The following is an 18,222-nucleotide window of genomic DNA, read 5'->3' as shown; positions in this document are numbered from 1 at the left end:
GACTGCCCCGTCTGACCAGTCTGAAAGCAACAAGTGGGAACGAGGCGCCCCAACAAAATTTGATGCATCCTTCTACTAGTATGCCCCCATGCACAGACTGCTCTACTGTTCAGCCAATCTGGATGTGCCAAAATGCGACACAAACAAATTTCAGCACATGTATGTTATATCGAAGAATGTATGACACCCACTCTTGTTATTATCCATGCCAGGAAAAGACAGAATGAAAGTTGTAAAAACATTTTTCTTGAGCTTTTGCCAATTTAATGTTCACAAGCCTTACTTCAAAAGATGCTTACATCTATACTGAAAAATGGCTGGGCACTTCTCTGTTATCTGTGAAATCTCCAACGAGCGGCTGTTTATGTGCAGAAACACAGGCTGGTTTAAGTTATTGACTCTACTGACTAATGCCAGCCTAAATTTTAATCTAGCTATGCAGCTGAAGATGCGCAGCCACCCAGAAAACCAATTACTTTTGTCTGTGCAACTACGTGCCATGTATAAACTAAATTTTATGCACACATAAAGCTTCCCAGAGCAAGATGTAAATGCTCCTTCAAGAAAAGAACACTTGCAGCCTTGCCAATAGGCTGAACATTCTTCTCTTCACCAAATGTCAGAGACGAGATAGGAATACTTGAAGGTCTTGATTTTTACACTTTGTGCAAGCAAGCAAAAACTAGATGAAGGAAGGAAGCACTTTTTTTTTTTCATCAATCTCCAAAGCCAATGTCCCAAACAACAAGCGAAGACTTGTACGTGCCTTAAAGCCCACATAAATGCCCAATCACTACTACATAAGTATTTGATAAAGAAAGTACTGTTCAGCAGTAAGGAAGCAGTTCCTACTTGATAATGAGAGCCAAAACAAAAGAAAATATGTTCAGGCAGTGATAGCCTCTCTGCCTGAGCAGATGCCATTTGAAAAAAAAAAAAAAAAAAACGCTAAAAAAAATGTACGTTATGTTATCTGTCCTAGATATAAAGATACAACTCAGCACGCATGATGAGTACACAAGCAGCAAAAAGCAGTAATCACACCAAGCAGAGTGAGAGAATGAGAAGAGAAAAGATGAACAACACGAGCACCCCAGCGAACCTCTTCATCATCTTGCGGGTAGCAGCCAATCTGGCAAATGCACAAGCACGAACAGAACTTCGTCAGCTTGGTGGAGAAGCGAGCGCGGCAGCACCGCGGTGCCATCTGCCACCAACCGGCAAAGATCAGATCGCCTGCCCGACTGGGCTGCCAGACAAGGTTGCATATCAGGCAGAGAGGACAGGGCACGCTCCCCCACTCCACAAGCCATGAAACGCGAGAGGCCAACTAAGATAACAGACTGAGCTTGCCCCACGGGACATGTTGACAGCTCAGAACAGTGTGAAAGAAGACCTCCAAACTGTTGCAAACAGGCGGCTGCAATGGAATTTTGAGCAACTACATGGCAGGACAACAGCGACAACACAAACTACACAGAAGGCACAAGGCTCTTTTATAAAAAAAAAAAGAGGGCATAACACATGCATGCATGAACACTGCTTAGCTTTAAAGCTGTACATGTACGATTTGCCTTCATTTCTTTAATGTATGGTGGAGGGGGGCAGAGTGCTATAATACTGTCTGCCAGAACATGCGCTGCAACACATGTCAACAATTTCCACAATTCTGTGGTGATGCTTAGGAAGACATAATGCTAAGCTGCTAATGTTCACGAGACCTAGTGAAGCTGCCAAAGACAGTACTGACGTAGAGGACCAACATCTATGAGCAACAAAATACACCAAAATAGTAACCTATATGCTTCTGGCTCTTCACAAGGGCATTTAAGGCTCTAACATTTCTTTATAAGGCAGTGCCAATTCATCAACAGTAAAATGTTCAAGAGACAACAGAATAAAAGGACTAATGCTTTAAAATGCACATACTGTCATGCTGAAATGGAGCATCAACGCAACAAAACAATGAGGCACATTTTCCTCCCCTTACAGGCCATACAGGCCAGTGCGTGCGACATCAGTGTAATTCATCAATGGACACTTAGTTTTGGTGCTAAGGAGAGTTCAGTTCCTGGTTATGCCTCAACCACACGTAACAATTTCAAGTGATCAGGTGCAAGGAGGAGCACTGCTCTGTTTCCTCTCACTCGCATTTCATCCTAGCATTGTAGTACACAACTCGAGCTACAACATACCGAGCAGTGTTGGTGACGTTTGTGGACAAAGTCGCCAAGTTATGGCAGAAAAACACTTCATTTTAGAGAAAAGTCATTATGTGATGAGATGGTGGCAACTTGTTCCGGGTTCTGTTTTTATGTTTTAATTGTTCCTTGACTTCCCAGGGATACTGTTCTTTCAAGGGACAAAGAAGGAAAATATTAAGTCGAGCTAGATTGAAAGATTAGGCTTCTGCAAAAAAAAATCACAGCATATCCACGAAGTGAATGATGATGAGTGGGCGAAGCACCGGGGGATCATTCGGGTAAACCACAGCTACGGACGAAAGATAAAGAGAGCGCGCGTCGGGAACGAGAGAGAAAATTACACCATCTTCCCGTTGGGGAACCCTGAGTAGTATGCGAAGCAGCCACGGGGTCGACTCAAGGTAGTTTTATCAGCTGTATAAACTTGGACATGCAGCAGCACCAGCAACGCGCAGAACTGTTGTCGATGCCGTCGGCGTTTTGCCCGCGTTCGCACCGAACGCGCGCAAAGTGGAACCGGAAGTGGAACCGGAACGCCATCTAGTGAACACTTCATAAAACTACAGGTGGCTACATACTACATCGGAGGAAGGACAGACCCACGCCCTAAGAAGTTTCGCCTCTAAAAGAATTCGTCAGTCTTAGTGAGAACACAGCTTTTGTAAGCGAGAAAAACACAAAAATAGGAAATCAAAGTAGCCCACATGTTGTGGACAACGGTACCTCTCATGTGACATCAGCACTGGCTGGTTCAGAGGGAGCGGCATAGAGGAAGGTCACGTGGAGATCATCAACTAGCCTGTTTCAGCGCCAGCAGTTCAGATTGAGGAGCAGCAGTAGGACCTTCGGCAGCAATTTATAACGCAACGAACTGATATACTGCCACACGAAAAACAATGATAGACTTCTAGACGATAATCTATCAATCTAGCTCGACTTACTATTTTCCTTTAGTGTTCCTTTAAACTGAAGGTTCCAGTAACCCATTTTTCCAAAATGGTTTTCCAAAACGCAAGGTTATGCTTTGACTAGAAAAGCATATACAACTAGGTGGTTTACTAATAGGCTCCTCCGTACGTCTTTAGAAGTAGCGACAAATGGAGGTGCATGTCTCAGGATGAAATGGGGGGTAAGGCACTGAACTAAGCCAAAGTAACTTGAAGAATTTCACCAGGACAATTTACTGGCTGCTTATAGTATCACTGAAAGTTGCCAAGCCTCCAAAGATGGAAAGTTGTCATTAAGGTTACTTTCTTGTTAAGTTACCAACACTGACACTGAGTGCCTGAAAAGTGTACAGCCGTCCAGAAAAGCTTTTCAAGCACAGAGTTTACGAAAAGGCTAAATTCCCTCAAAACTTCACCCCACACTCCGAAATCCAGGTGAACAAAGTGGTGAACAACTGCAGTATCCATTGCGCCCTTAAATTTGAGAATGGTTGCCATCACTGCAAAAAAAGAATTTGTTTCTTACCAGATCCCTAGCTCTGAGAACTCTTATGGTTGGGAACACACACTACTTTGCATGCTAGAGAGATGAGTGGATTAAACAGTGCTCACCCGCTCTAGTTTCCGCTTCCAGGCTTCCTCGCGTTGCGCCATCAGGTCAATGCAGTGTGACAGAGTAGCTAGGATACCTGCAGTGGTGGCCTTGAATGTGATCGCTTCACCGCGGAAGTCGACAGGTGGGAGCATTCCCGGGGCTGCAGGTGACCGTCGATCGCGACACCGGTCGCCACTCTCTGGATAGAAACATCACCGTGCGGCATGGCATCACTTCAATCAAGAGTGATGTTGGAGACATTTCACTGCAGCAGGCACGTCAGTCAGATAAATGTTTGGCAAACCATCCCAATGTTAAATAAACCAGCTTTAGCAAGCTGTTGGGCAAACATTATGAGATAAGTGCTGAACCTCTTAACTGATGTTCATTTCACATATGCGTACAATTTATAGGCAGATTGGCGAGATGTTTAACAGGTTGACCTCAAGTAGAACAAGATGCCACTGGAATACCGTCAAAATTAAGCACCAACTTGTCAAAATTGACACCTTGTTAACTTTACTGTTTGCTACTGCTGCAGACCAAAGTTCTCACAATGAAAGCAAAAACATGCTCGGTGAATGAGTAAAAATACTGTTCCATATGAACCTTGCATACCAATAAGCTCCTTTAGTTAATATCAAACTATGCTTGCCGAGAAAGCAGTAAAAAAATTTATTTTAAGAGCATGACTGCAGTACTCTTGATAAGCTATTGAGAAGCACGAGATTTTGCTATTTGCCCTCTGAAAAGGGTTTTCCCTTCATTTCCCTTTTCGTATTAGTTGGACCAAAAGTAGATTGCGGGATCCGAATTTATAAATAACTGCACCCTTTCTAGCAATTTTACTTTGTTCCTGGTTGTCTTGGGCAGTAACATGACACACGTAAAAAAGCAAAATACATAACAAAAATACTTCTGAGGTTGAGAGAAATTCCTGACATGTCTTCAGTTGCAAATTGCTTACTGAGGTGGCCCATGCAGAAGGAAAAAGAAAAAAAAGAAACAGCTGGCATGAACACATCTGACAGTACGATGAAGTGACAGTCAACGTTATAAGTTTGTTATAGAATGATTTCTGTTATGACAAGAGAAAAAAAAATTTTCACAGTCCTAAATAAGTAAGATTTCCGTCTAACGTTCAGAATAAAGTTTCTTACAGAGATGATTTGCATTCGATAGCAGGATGCATTAATATGTGTTCACACTTTTTTTCTTTTTCAGTGCAGTTCTCATTTTTAACATAGAGGCTAACAAAACATTTCTCCGTATATCATCACTGCATGACCAACTGTAACGGGATGTAGGACAATAGGCATTGCAACCTACTGTTCTACTACTTGCTGCTTTTTAATGCCCTGATTGATTATAGTTTGTCACACACACATAATGCCCTCTGCCATACGCTACAATAATGACGACAAGCAGGTTAGAATGCCATGCAAATATTTACCTAAGTCTCGCATAGTATATTGAGGAACAAAAATGAAATGCTCTGTTTTGTGCTGGCTAGGAGATAATATATCACAAAGTTATTTTCGTTCAAAACAAGAACTATCAAGAAAGAGCACTGACAAGGCTCCCACCCCCTGCTTGTCGTGCCAACAATACATTATCGTTTGGACTTTGATTCACAGCATGATAAGATACAGCCGTATTGCAATAGCCTTGTGGGAAAAAAAAGGGGATGGTAAACTGATCTGTACTCCTGGCTGATGAGTTTAGCTACCAAGATTTTATAATGAAAACTGCACATGAAAACAGAACAGCTTGCAATGAGTTATGAACATTTCAAAGTCTATAATCTCTTGTATGACTTCTACAGATAGAGATAGAAAAGAACCAAAAACTAAATCATGAGGTATACATAAATTACCGAAGTTTCATGGAAAACTACACTATGACAGCTGAAAGAGTGAAATAAGAAATTATGCGCTTTCGCAGCTAAACTGGCAGCATACAACTGCCACACAATAGCTACCATAGCACGTAAGTGCAGGGCTGTGTTACAAAGTAATCAAAGACCTGGAAAATTGGCACAGGTGCAAGGCAAGTCATACTGATGTCATCATCATCATCATCAGCCTATATTTTATGTCCACTGCGTGACGAAGGCCTCTGCCTGCGATCTCCAATTACCCCCGTCTTGCGCTGATGTACCGAAGACTCAGTGCTGAATGCAGGCTTTAATTAAAAGCAGAAGTGCAAGACAGGCAAATGTATACTAGATTACATTTTATGCACTGCTCTTCAAGTGTGAATCTTATGCCCTTACAGGGCCATCAGAGGTGTCCCTTTAGCCATAAACAGAGCCTTGTAAGATGATAATATAAACATAGAACAGGGTTGGTGCTGTGGCCAGTGATTTCCCTACACACCTTCTAGGGGGGGAGGGGGGGCGAGGAGGGGGGGTTGCACCGCCCTTGTTATTCTGAAGGCACCCCCTTAACTCGCAACGACTATCTTTGGTTTTTACGCGCGGCAAAAAGTTTTGTGTAATAGCACTGGAAGAAGGTCATATGTATGCGAAAAGACACATTGTCCATAGCTTGCTTGTGATGGGAGACTCCAACAGGAAAGAAAGTACAGCGAATATGACGACCGCCCGGGCTTCGAAGTGTTAGGGCCAGGGCGCAAGCGTGGGAAGCATGCAGCAAGGTGGTGTTGCCGTATGGTGACACCGAACAGAACGCAGCAACCGGACACCGCATCCGTCCCTGTCAACAACGGTGACACGCCATCTGTAAAGCCGCTATGGACAACGCCGAGCGTTTATGGCGCGCGCGTTGGAGAAAGAGAAAAAGATGCTTCTCGAACAAACTCCAAGGCGCGCGCGCCAGCGAACATGTCCCAGCACACGGCCCCGGCCCACCTCCTCCGCGCGACCTTGGTGAAGCGGTGTGTGCCGACGGGAGGCTCGAGAAAGTTACGGAGCTGTCAAGAAGACAGAAGGAAAGGGACGTATCCTTTCAAGTACTGCGGCGCCCACCTACTTTCTCGGCGCCCCCCTTTCCGTTTCTAGATTTTTCGAGCACACCTATAAAAGAGCGTGCTGCATGATGTAATTCGGTTTTAGGTCAGACACAGACAGACTGAGGCAGTCAAAATGTCCACCACTCGAACTTGCTGTTGCTTCCACCCACTTCTGACCTCAGATTGTCCGCTTTACAGTAAGTAATCCTTTTGTTGAATCGCCTTCGTATGCACCATTTCTTGCTTTATTTTGATTTTTTACTTTATATTAATAACAAAAACTACATTAATACTGTCGAAACGATATTCAAGCATAATTCAATGGCTTCATAATTTATGAATTGCCCAATATGTCATATTTCTTAATATCTTATGGAAATAGATGTGAAATAAACTGTTCAAAAATTCTTATATAAATATTATATTTAGATGACCAACCTTTCTGGCATTGTTTTCGATTCGGAGGGCTTAAGGCACCTAGATATATGCTTTGTCTAAATGTATATAAATGACGTTTTGTTTCAGCAGGGTCGATAACAGTCACGTCTGAGTGTCAGTACCCTGCGCAGAATGTTGACCTCTGTTCATAGCATAACATCCCTGGTATGCTACATGATAATCTTTCTTATTCGCAAATTTATTATTTCCTGGGTCTAGAGATTATTTCTTCGTGCACGTTTGCTGCGTTTTTTTCTGAACAGTAGAATAAAAAGTGATAAGCGTTGTTGAAACATTTAATATGCAATAACAAAAAGTCTAATAACAAAAAGCAACAAATTCGTACTATTGATTCTAATTGGAGAAGTTTTTAGGCGCAAGGTGAAAAACAGTTTATAATGCAGGGAAGGTGTTCTGCCTTAGAAAACAAGAGCGTGTGAAATGGACTATACCGCGAAGCGGAACTCGTTATGGCAGATCGTACAGTAGATGTAATGAAAACACATGAGAATTCAATGGTCAGGCTTACAAAATTTTGTTGTTGTTGCATAGGTTACGGTGGCAATGAAGCGGCAACAACCTATCCGGAGCTTTTTAATTCTTTTGAAAATGTCGAAGCAAGATCAAAGTGTTAAATCGTGGGACTCTTCCGCTAGTGCATCTGAGTGTAGTTTCCCACCAGAAGGCCGGGAACCGACCACCGAAGAGTGCGCTCAGCCGAATGGACATTCCCGGTGTTCATCGATCACGAGATTCTCCTTCATTGAGGTTACCAGTGACGGCTACTGGTGCGAAATTAGCAAAAGGGCATGTAATGAAGGGAAGCTTCTTGTTGACGGAAAAACGGGCGGTACATGGATCATCAAGCCAGTCAGCAAGTCCAATGCATCCAAGCTTGGTGAAAAGGCCGCGAAGCACGACGCCTCAGGACACCACAAACATGCTGTAAACATTTTGAGCTAGTCGCAGACAATTTCAGAGGTCATAAATGAGGCTGCAAAAAGTGCTGATGATCAAACTAAGGTTATGAGAAAGAACATGGCTGTAGCATCCTACTTTCTTTTCAAGCAGGAAGTAGCCCACACTACAAACTGGAGATCCTTGCTGAGTACATTTTCCACTATGAATCCTGAAATCGAGCAGTGGTTCAGGGTAAGACCCACAAATGCGCATTACCTTTCTGCAAGGAATTCAACCGACTGGTTGGAAGCATGTGGGGCAACAGTGAAGAAATGAACTCTTGAAAAGGTCCAAACCTCTGTTTCCACGTTCAAGAAGTTTTCCTACATGGCCGACGAGTGCACCGAGATTAATGGACGCCAAATCCTGAGTCACTGCATATGCTATCTTGATGTCAATGGCCAATCGACAGACACATTCCTCTACGTCTTAAGTTATCTCTGACGCATCGGCTTCTTCTGTGACCACGCATATCCTGCACGAGTTGAGCAAGTCTAGACTCTGCGCAACCAAGATGCCTTTTGTTCATTTGATGGGGCTGCAAACTTCTCTGGAAGGCACGGAGGGGTGCAGGCTTTACTTAAGCAGAAATGCAACCCTCGTCTCTATTACACTCACTGCAGAGTCGTCTAAGGAAATCAAAAGGACTCTTAATCTCGTCTCGTCACCTCTACTCTTTCTTCAGTAAGAGTCCTATCTAAACACTTGAGTGCTCTTGAAAACATCGAAGATGCTGTCGAGTCGAAGCTGAAACTCGTGCAGCCAGGCAAAACTCGGTGGCTCTCTTATGAGCGATCGCTGGCTGTGATACTGAAAGTACTTGGGGCGTTGATACTTGCTTTGGAAAGCATTTACCAAAATGGTGCTGACATGAGCAGTGAAGCTGGTGGACTATTGTTACAGCTACGTTCAGAAAAAACGATCGCTATTATTACACTTGCCGATCGTTTCCTGGGGCCATTGGCGTCTCTAAACAATGTCATCCAGGCAACTACAACGACAGCGGTAGATGTTTGCCCTGTGATTGAAGCAACCATGGAGGCCATTGCAGTGATTTCTGTGGAAGCAGCGCTCAAAGAAGTAAGAACGTCAGCAGAGAAGCTCCTTGAAATAGCCCTTTTGTAGAGGTATTAACAGACGAGAACAAGAGCAACCTCACGCGTGAGTTAAACAAGTACAAAGCTCTAATTCTGGACAACCTTCAACAGCGACTTACCGACCCCACCTCAACCCTGCGATTTTTCTACGTGTGCCTGTCACAAAAGCAAGACACAGTAAACTAGAGGGGAGACCTCCCAGCAATTGGCTTGCCGTACGACGAAGAACACGTGAAGAATTTAGGTGCGGAGTGGAACATCTTCCGACGCCTGAAGGAGGATTTGACATCCACAGCATTTTTATTTTCTCTTCTCGTTGTTCGCCACTTCGTCGCTATGTTTCCCAAGTTGCAAGTTGTTGTCAATCATCTTTTGTTGCTACTGATCACTACAGCCACCGCCGAGCGCTCCTTTTTGTCCCTGAACCGGGTTTTGTCATCGGAAAGAAGCCTCCTTCTCTCTAACCACGTGAATAAGCTGCTGAGCATCACCACTGAAGGTCTGGAACTGCCAGACGTCCGAGATGCCACTGACAATGACTGACGTGTTTTTCAAGATTTTATCGCGCAAGTGATGGGGTGTTACAGCAAGAACCCAGGCGAATGTAACTGTTTGGAATGTGGTTGAGAATGCCTACATATATTTGGGGCGGTTTAGTTTTATTGGTACAAGGGACACTGATGCTCATTTCTTAGTTCGTAATTCTTTTATTAGTTTAGTTATGCAGTGAATGGTCGGGATGTGCAAAGTGCCTGTGCTTGTACATATTCAACCAATTATGTCTAGCAGCCGTAAATTCATATCTTAATATGTCAATGTCATACATATCGTCGTGGCCGATATCGAAGCTCCCATACACACCTTCTGCGTGTGCCCTACAGTGTTCAGCTTAGATTCGATTTCCTGGTGTGTGTGCTTAATCAAGAGTCGATATGTTATGCCTAGTGCACAAGGGCGCGTGTTTTACAGCATTCTCCATGTCTGCGTTGAGCGAGTGGGGGTGGAGCAGCTAGATTTTGTATGTTTTATTGCAAGTAGTCTAAACTGCCGCGTAGTTTCTCGACACGTTTTATGCATTTGTCGTCCTTTAATTTTGTTTGTTCATAAATCCCTTTCGTCCTTGTGTAAAGTGAAGTAACTGTTCGCAATCTTTGCCACAAGTGTTGGAGTCAAGGACACAAATAAAAAATAAAGATGACTGCCGCTCCTAGTTCCTCTATTTTCAATGCCCTCCTCCCTCTAAAAATTTAGACACCCCCCACTTAATTCCTGGGTGAAGGGTGAATTTTAACCCCTGGTGCTGCCACTGTGAAAACATGATGTCAGCTCCCCTGACATAACATGCCCCGTTTATAGCTTTATTTATAGCATATAGTTTATTGCAAGAAACTAATGATTAAAAAAAAAAAAAGGGTTACATTTCGACACGAATTTTCCTACAGGAGGAACTCACTGGTACTACCTGCACCTCCAACCTTAATTACCCATTTTATTATTTTATTTTATGTCCCTTAGGAGGCAGACCTGTGCAAAAGCTTGCCATATCGAGGTTAAGTGCTATGTTGGAATGCCCCTTATTGCGTGTTTGCAGGTACCAGGTTAAGGAGTGCCCCAATACAGCTCCATGCCTTTCTTTCTTCCTCACTACTACAATAAGACAAAGATAATGCTGATTGGCTGTGCATGTAAACTCTCATACCTCAAAAACAGTGTTTCCTGAAACGTAAGTGCAGAAAATGTGCCACATGGCTAGATGCCACAGAAACAGGGTATTTTTACACCAACAGATGGCATGCTAGTGCTCAAAGAGGACGTCAGCATTTTCATAGATTATGCTGTCCTGTAGTTAACAGCGCATATTTGCTCTTAATTTGAATGTAACACTCAAAAACAGTCAGCAAACAAATTTTAGGCAGAACATCTTCTCAATGGTAATATCTGTGCTAAATTCGAACACTATGAAAGAACTTTATATCAGAGAGATACGTTTACCGTAATATCCCGAGTCGTCGCCTCCCCCCGCCCCAAGTCGTCGCCCACCCCCCTTTAGGCACAAAAAAACTCGACAAACAATTAGGATGGATGGTTATCGAACGCATAGTAAAATGAGTTATATATTTAGAATACCAGTACTTGTGGCAGAAATGAGATCAAACTGGTAAAGCTGAGCGCCACATTATAAAAGTAACCACAATTACATACAACCATTGCCTAAGCAGCAATTGATAATTGGTATGAGATCAAATTAATCTCGGTCACTTTCACATTTGACCAAAATAGCCTGCATGTCAAGTTCAAAAATACAGCTAACAAATGAGTTATGTATTTAAAGTGCCAGTTCCAGTGGCAGAAATGAGATCAAAGCCGATAAAGCTGAGCATCACAAAGTAAACGTTATCAGTCACATATTCGATCTTATACTGATTAGCAACAGCATAAGATCGAATTTCCCAGCGCCGTTTCGGAGCAGGTTGGGAGCAGTTACTAACAAAAATGACAGTTTGGAGCAACATGCAGCAGCGTTTCTCTTTTGGAGCAGTTTGGGGCAATTGGAGCAGCACTTCTATCACTGCTATTTAAGCTGCAGTCTTGCGGTCCGTATTCCCACTGTGTCGCTGCCAGTGGTGTTGCTGCCTTTGTATACGTGATTAGGAACAGCTCCCAGAGACATGGCCCACCCAACTTTTTCTATGAATTTCAGGTGGTGGGGAGGGGGGTTACTCGGGATATTACGTTATGTACGTGGACCCAATAGCAAAACAACACATAAGCAATTGTAAGTTGGCACAGCAGTGCACCAGCCCGAATTTACAACTCGAAATGGTGCTGCGAAGGCGAAGACAAATTTGTTGCAGCATAACTGAACATGCAACGAGTAGCACACAAAGTGTAGATGCTACAGTAGCACTGAAGCCAGTGTATCATGGCCATAGCTGCTGTATGCAGTAAGATTGGCTTCTCTGCTGAACACTGCAGTTCCATATACATGATGGCTCGTGGTGTTGCATGGAAAACAGCCATGCTACTCTACTCCTGTGGAAGCATATTACAGGAACTCCGATTCTTATGATAGTGAGCACTGCTTTCTATGTAGGCCTCTTTGGACTGGCAATAGCAACCTAAAGAGCATGACCTCTGCGAGTGCTGATGTAGCTAGCCTGTTCGTCTGTTCACAAGCAATGAACAACAGATCATCATGGGCAATTTGGGTAGCCTATACAGCCGTGATAGTCTCTGTAACCAAATCATCATCCGGAATTTAGAGGTTTTAAGACGGGTAATTTAACAATCTAGATTAAGTATCAGCTTAAGTATCTCTCTAAGTGCTCCTTTGCGGCAGACAAAGCAAGCTTCTCTCAATCAGGTATGTATACTCACAAAATATTAAATATGTAAAACGAGATCACATAGACTGCATGCAAAGATGCCATTGCTATATTTGATACCAATTATTACACAGATGAAGTGCACCACTAACAGAAGAAATTGTGAAACAGCAAACAAGCTAAATGCTAACACAGAAAAATGCAGCTTCAGTGTCATGACATCAACGTTGAATCTTAAAATCGCTCTTGACATTTGCAAAAAAATTTTGAAAACTACATTTCACAATGGAAAGCTGGTCATGCCACATGTTTCTAAACCTTTTGCAAACTGTCTTCATTGTTCTGAACCTGTTTGCAAACCACCCAGATTGTATTGAAATGTTTTACAAACTGTTGAAAATCTCCATTGCAAACCTAGCCCATCCAAAAAAGATTTATGCAACACACACAAAATACAGGTACAGCCTCCTGCATTTTTAGCTATATCGCGCGAGAACACTATAATATGGTCGTAAGTTATCCTGAAGGGAACATCGCATTAGATGACTCTTGCACAGGAGAGTGTTTAGTGCACTTGAGAGTACTTCTGCCAGTCTCGCAGGTTTTCGCCGCTTAAAGGCGCTAAAATTACGCGTGATGGACGCTCGCGTGAAGCTAAAAATGCGGGAGGCTGTACATGTACATATAGCAAGTACAGAATGACTTGAAAACACAGGCATAAGCCTCCTATATGTTTGGTGTGGAACAACATGCCATGCTAGACATTTCAGAGGTGACGCTGCAGCTAACCATGTCAACATTCGGTACTATCAGAGTTGCAGGGTTAGCCTTTATGATAGAATGCTCTTCTGCTATGTTGCAGACCTACATTTTTGTTCTGGCTGGGGCAATGGTCTTTACAGCTTGCAACCAATGTTGTACATGTTGTTATATTTTCATATCCCCAAAAGAAGAAAAGAAGAAAAAATAACAAAATAGAAAAGAAGTGCAGTATAAACAGCTATTTCCATAAAATGGCGCATCCAACAGTTCACCGAACCTGCGACTCGCCGTGCATGGAATACAAGATGCTAAATGGCATGAAAATGCAGCAGCGTCTCCAAGGCAACCTCCACCTACAATGCATTTCTGGCAGCCCCAGCACTAGAAAACAGTGCAGAGGCTGAGAAACAGTTTCTTTATTTGCATATTAAGACACTACAGCACACCTCGATCCATGGAAATAGCAAAGAAACTTACCTTTGAACCGAGATGCCAAGATCTCCAGAGTTTTTGACGCCGTGTCTTCACCTATTCCATCCTTCATTGTCGGACTACCATCATGGCCATTCTGTTCTTCAGCTGCAGCAAAAGCATTTGACGGCACTTCAGTGTTTCAGACGTATTTGCTCTCCTTGCACTACAGTATCTCTGACAGGCATGTTCCTTTGGCAATGACAGAGTCATCATCATCATCAGCAGCAGCCTATATATTTATGTCCACTGCAGGACGAAGGCCTCTCCCTGTGATCTCCAATTACCCCTGTCTTGCGCTAGCCGATTCCAATGACGAGTAATACTACCCAATTCCATCACTAAGAACCAGTTTCCTTGGACTTTATGTCAGTCAATGACACAAATGGCATTATGTGCATAAACTCATTCCTGCCACAACAGGCATCGCTTTTCTAGTTATGCATAGCATTCAACAAAATTAACAAGATGCTTGCAGCCACTATTATCTCCTTTACAATGTTAGGAAATAGCTCAAGGTCAGAAAACACTGCAGTAGCCAGTGTCAAATGTCTTTACAATTTTTTGCCCAACCCCAGAAAACGAAAATTACTCCACATCATTTTATACTCCACGTGGAAACAACATGGATAGAGGTGTGCAAGAATGACATCATTACTGTGCAATTATGACAAAAATGACTCATGCATTATTAAAATAAAACAGTAAATTGTGTGAGTTGGTATTCCTTCATTATAATGCATTCTTACTTACTTTCAATGCAAGAATTGGGAGTCAGACATTATGCAATGTGTTGCATGTAAAGTGTACACTGAGCTCTTCATGCTCTTTATTAAGATAGCAATTACACGGACACTCTAGGCATGTTCGTGCTCTTGTGCTATCCAGGTATTGATGGCACATGCGCAGCCCCCACGCGGAGCATTGGAAGGCCTCCAAAGAAGCACAGTGCGTTTGGCTGCAATAACAACGAAGCATAGCGGCTTCTCAATTTGCTCGGCCAGAGCCAGGGCTGCAATCTGCCTTTCATTGCTGAATCGATTGCTGTGCGCCCAACCATAAGGATTCCTGCTGAGGAGCTGTATGCATACACTTGTCTGAGCGGAACGGGTAGCTAGGGTCAAGCTATCTAATCTTTTCATTGGGTGCTTACGGCGATTTGCGATCGAAATGCAATAGACAGTTTACCGTCGATCGCATTTCGTTCACCATCGAGTTGCAACACCTGTAACTGCTGACAGGGTTCCTCATCATATCAGCATTGTGATACGCCTGGTTCCTGCTGCGAAACAGCAGCTATCTCACGCACCGTGTGGAGCTCGAGCACAATGCTAAACCTTACTTGCTATCGCTTCCAATGCTTCAGCTTTGGACAAAGCTGCCTGTTTTTTGCTCCTTGTTTTGGCTTTTACAAAACCGCACTCCTGCTATACCACTCGAATCGACCACTTGGTGGGCATATATATATAGAATTGAAGGAAAATATTTCTTACGCAATGGAAAGCTCATCTAGACTGTATAACATGTGCCAGTATCATTCCTTATGATAAACATCTCGAATTACTTGTTGCAAGAAAACAAATCTTATTCCAGTGCGTCTGGTGAAGCGCAATCAGCTATGGCACTCATAATAGTTGTGACGCTTGGTGCAGGTGAGGGCGAGTAAAAAATGCGACCACATAACTTGCTGCTTTAATCTAGAGGGTCTTCCATGGACTCAAGAGGTCTCGCACAACCTATGTCTTCTGCATATTGCAGACCTCATGCAAGTACTCTTTGCACTAACGATAAAGGCTGATCTGAAATAACAGTCATGAGTTTATTGTATAGCTTGAAAGAATCAAGATAACTGCAGAATTTGATGATCAGCAGCTAGCATCACATATTTCAAGCAAATATACATTAAATTTATTTTTAAAATTTTTTTTAGTGCACACCAGCAGCTAGTCACATATAACAATCGTTGAACTGTTTTCACACCAAGAAGTGCTTCAGAAGTCCCTCTTGATTCAGAGGGTGGAACTGCTTTTGCATGAGGTCTGCACATGGAAGTACCAGTGAACATTTGGTAAAATAAGGAGAGAAGGCGAGAATGATGCAGCATAATTTACCTGCACAGGCATCAAAGTAGGCTTGAAGTGTGTCAACTTGACGGCACAGAATGTCTCGAAATGTCTCCATCTCAAGCAACTTCTCTCGAAGACCCCGGCCTTTCTTCAACGAAGACACACTCGTTGAGCCAAGGGAGAGTGCAGAGCCATGGCGTCGTAGGCTGTTCTCGCTCCCATATGCAGAGTCAACCTGGAGGTGCAGACCGAGCAAAATGTACAGAATTCTCTGCAAGTAGCCTGTGAGTACAGTCTAACTCAAATTTATAACGGGGCAGGATGATATGATTTATGCTCTATTTAGGGTGAGCACCACCACTAGGAAGACTTGCGGTGCAGTCAGCATGATGTGGCACCAGGGATTGCATAGGCACTAGCCACGTCTGAAGTGGGGGAGAGGGCTGAGAACAAACTGTTTTAGCAATGCCAGAAAAGCCTCAGCTGCACTGTGGTTTACAGTTCACCTATGATAAATAATAAGACATCAAAAAGAATTCAGAAAAAAAAATACTGAATTGTTGCCGAGGGCTATCATGTCTGTGTGGGTAACGAAGTCTCTAGCTGCATAGTAGAAACATTTTCAAACATCTCCAGAAGTCTTTGCACAACAATGTTTGCTTTTGTACAGTCATGTGCCCATATGTTACAACCTATAACCCACAGCACAATGCAAATATGTGTTTCGTATAGACTGGTTATAGCCGAGAGAAAAGAAAAAAAAGAAACTTGCGAAAAATGGGACGAGAGCAGGCAGAACACCTTTTAGTCCTGTCTGCACTTTATTGTTCTACTTTCCTGATTGTTTTTCTGGCATGAAGCCGTAAATCAAGCTTAAATTAAGGTGTACGTCACATAGAGTGTTTTACTTATTTATTTTGCAGTTGGTGGTATTTTTTAAAGTTGCTTTGAAAGCACAATTTGGCCCGTTCAATGGGATTTCAATGACCAGGTAGCTATAATTGAAAATATTCACTAATGAACTTGTTTATTGTTCTCTTTATGTTGCAGGTTAAAATTGTGCAATTGAGCAGTTCTGAAGCCACACCGGCTTAATGGAAATCCTACAACTAGCATCAATTTCGACTTCCGCATCTCCAATCTGTGGTACAAAATATAGTGACACTTTTGTTAACAGTCTCACAAGAGCCTCGCCCTCCAAGAATTTGGAATGATAATAACTACAATGCATATTTCAGCATATTATAGGGATGCATATCTTCAAAGGGATGGCAGTCCCAGGATTTCTGTAAGACAGATAAGACTGCTTCCCTTGTCTTGAAGGTACTTGCAGAAATGTCCATGAGGGTGCCCAAGCATTGCTTCTTTGACCACTAGCAGCTAAACAAAGAGGAGCGCACCCCGTTATCTGTCATATCACGTCAGCTGCGTGCTGCCAGAAGATGGCCCCACCGTAAGTCCTCGCGCCCAATATTGTACACGTGAATTTTACTGACCAATACTCATGTAAACTATAACTTCTTCATAACGAACTGGACATAGCAAATATCAAACTCTGGGAATACGCTACCAGCATTCAGGGGAATTATTTTTGTTTGCAGTTAATTTTTTATTTATTTTTCATGCACGCTTTCTGCAATGTACGTGCTGTGCCAGTACTGTGGCAACACTGAGGGAAGCAGACTGGAGCAGGTATATAAAATATCATGCATCGAGAACGCTATTCCTAGAGACGCTGAGAAACATTTTAAGGCACACGAAAAAGTTAGTGCTTATTACACATACTTTTATAATGAATACATGAATTGCCTCCTTGCTTCATTTCTCCACTAAAGATAAGAAATCTGGATATAACGAATGCATCACAAGAGTTTGTTTAATGCTGTTATGGGCAAATTCAGGTATATAAAATTATCTGATATAGCAAACAACATCAGCCTGTTCATTATAACCAGGTTTGACTGTAACAGTCTTAACGACCTCCATGATCATCAGAACAAAGGCCTTTGTCAAAGATCTCCAATTACTCATGTCCTGCATTTGTATTGATGTATTGCCATAGGCGAATGAAGTACAAATAGTATATATGTATAAAGTAGAACATCTCTTACGAGCAGTAACTTGAGAGCACGATTCTGCACAGCAACACATATGGCCCCCAAAGTGAGTGCCACAAGCCGGAGTCGTGGTTACATCACACGAGGTTCAAAAAGCAGAAACAAAAAGAAACACATACTGGTTAGCCCCAATTTGTTTGCCTTTGACATGAGCATGATGTGACAGATTAGCTGTGAAATAAGCAGCTTTTTGGGGGGTCTTTCAGAAGGCAACAATTTAAGTCTGCAGACTAATGGTTGTGAACTCTGGTCAGCACAATAATTCT

At 42.8% G+C, this 18,222-nt stretch overlaps 1 protein-coding gene across 2 annotated transcripts in view; it reads right to left on the bottom strand.

Moving 5' to 3' along the window:
- LOC119441985 (ceramide transfer protein-like) overlaps positions 1-18,222 on the bottom strand; it is a 47,794-nt gene that overhangs the window by 23,642 nt on the left and 5,930 nt on the right. Inside the window, exons 1-4 of one of the 2 annotated variants that reach the window (XM_049661788.1) lie at positions 17,951-17,971; positions 15,885-16,074; positions 13,780-13,881; positions 3,764-3,945 (exon numbers count right to left, since the gene is read on the bottom strand). In XM_049661788.1, coding sequence (XP_049517745.1) covers positions 3,764-3,945; positions 13,780-13,881; positions 15,885-15,954 — 354 coding nt within the window. In that variant the 5' untranslated portion in view covers positions 15,955-16,074; positions 17,951-17,971. Of the gene's footprint in view, positions 1-3,763; positions 3,946-13,779; positions 13,882-15,884; positions 16,075-17,950; positions 17,972-18,222 lie in introns of those variants that run through there. The other variant, XM_037706668.2, reaches the window with a different exon arrangement.

The sequence above is a fragment of the Dermacentor silvarum genome, chromosome 2 (genome assembly GCF_013339745.2).
Source record: "Dermacentor silvarum isolate Dsil-2018 chromosome 2, BIME_Dsil_1.4, whole genome shotgun sequence".
NCBI lineage: Eukaryota > Metazoa > Arthropoda > Arachnida > Ixodida > Ixodidae > Dermacentor > Dermacentor silvarum.
The sequence above is the reverse complement of the archived record's forward strand: the minus strand, read 5'-3'. Positions and strand labels throughout refer to the sequence as shown.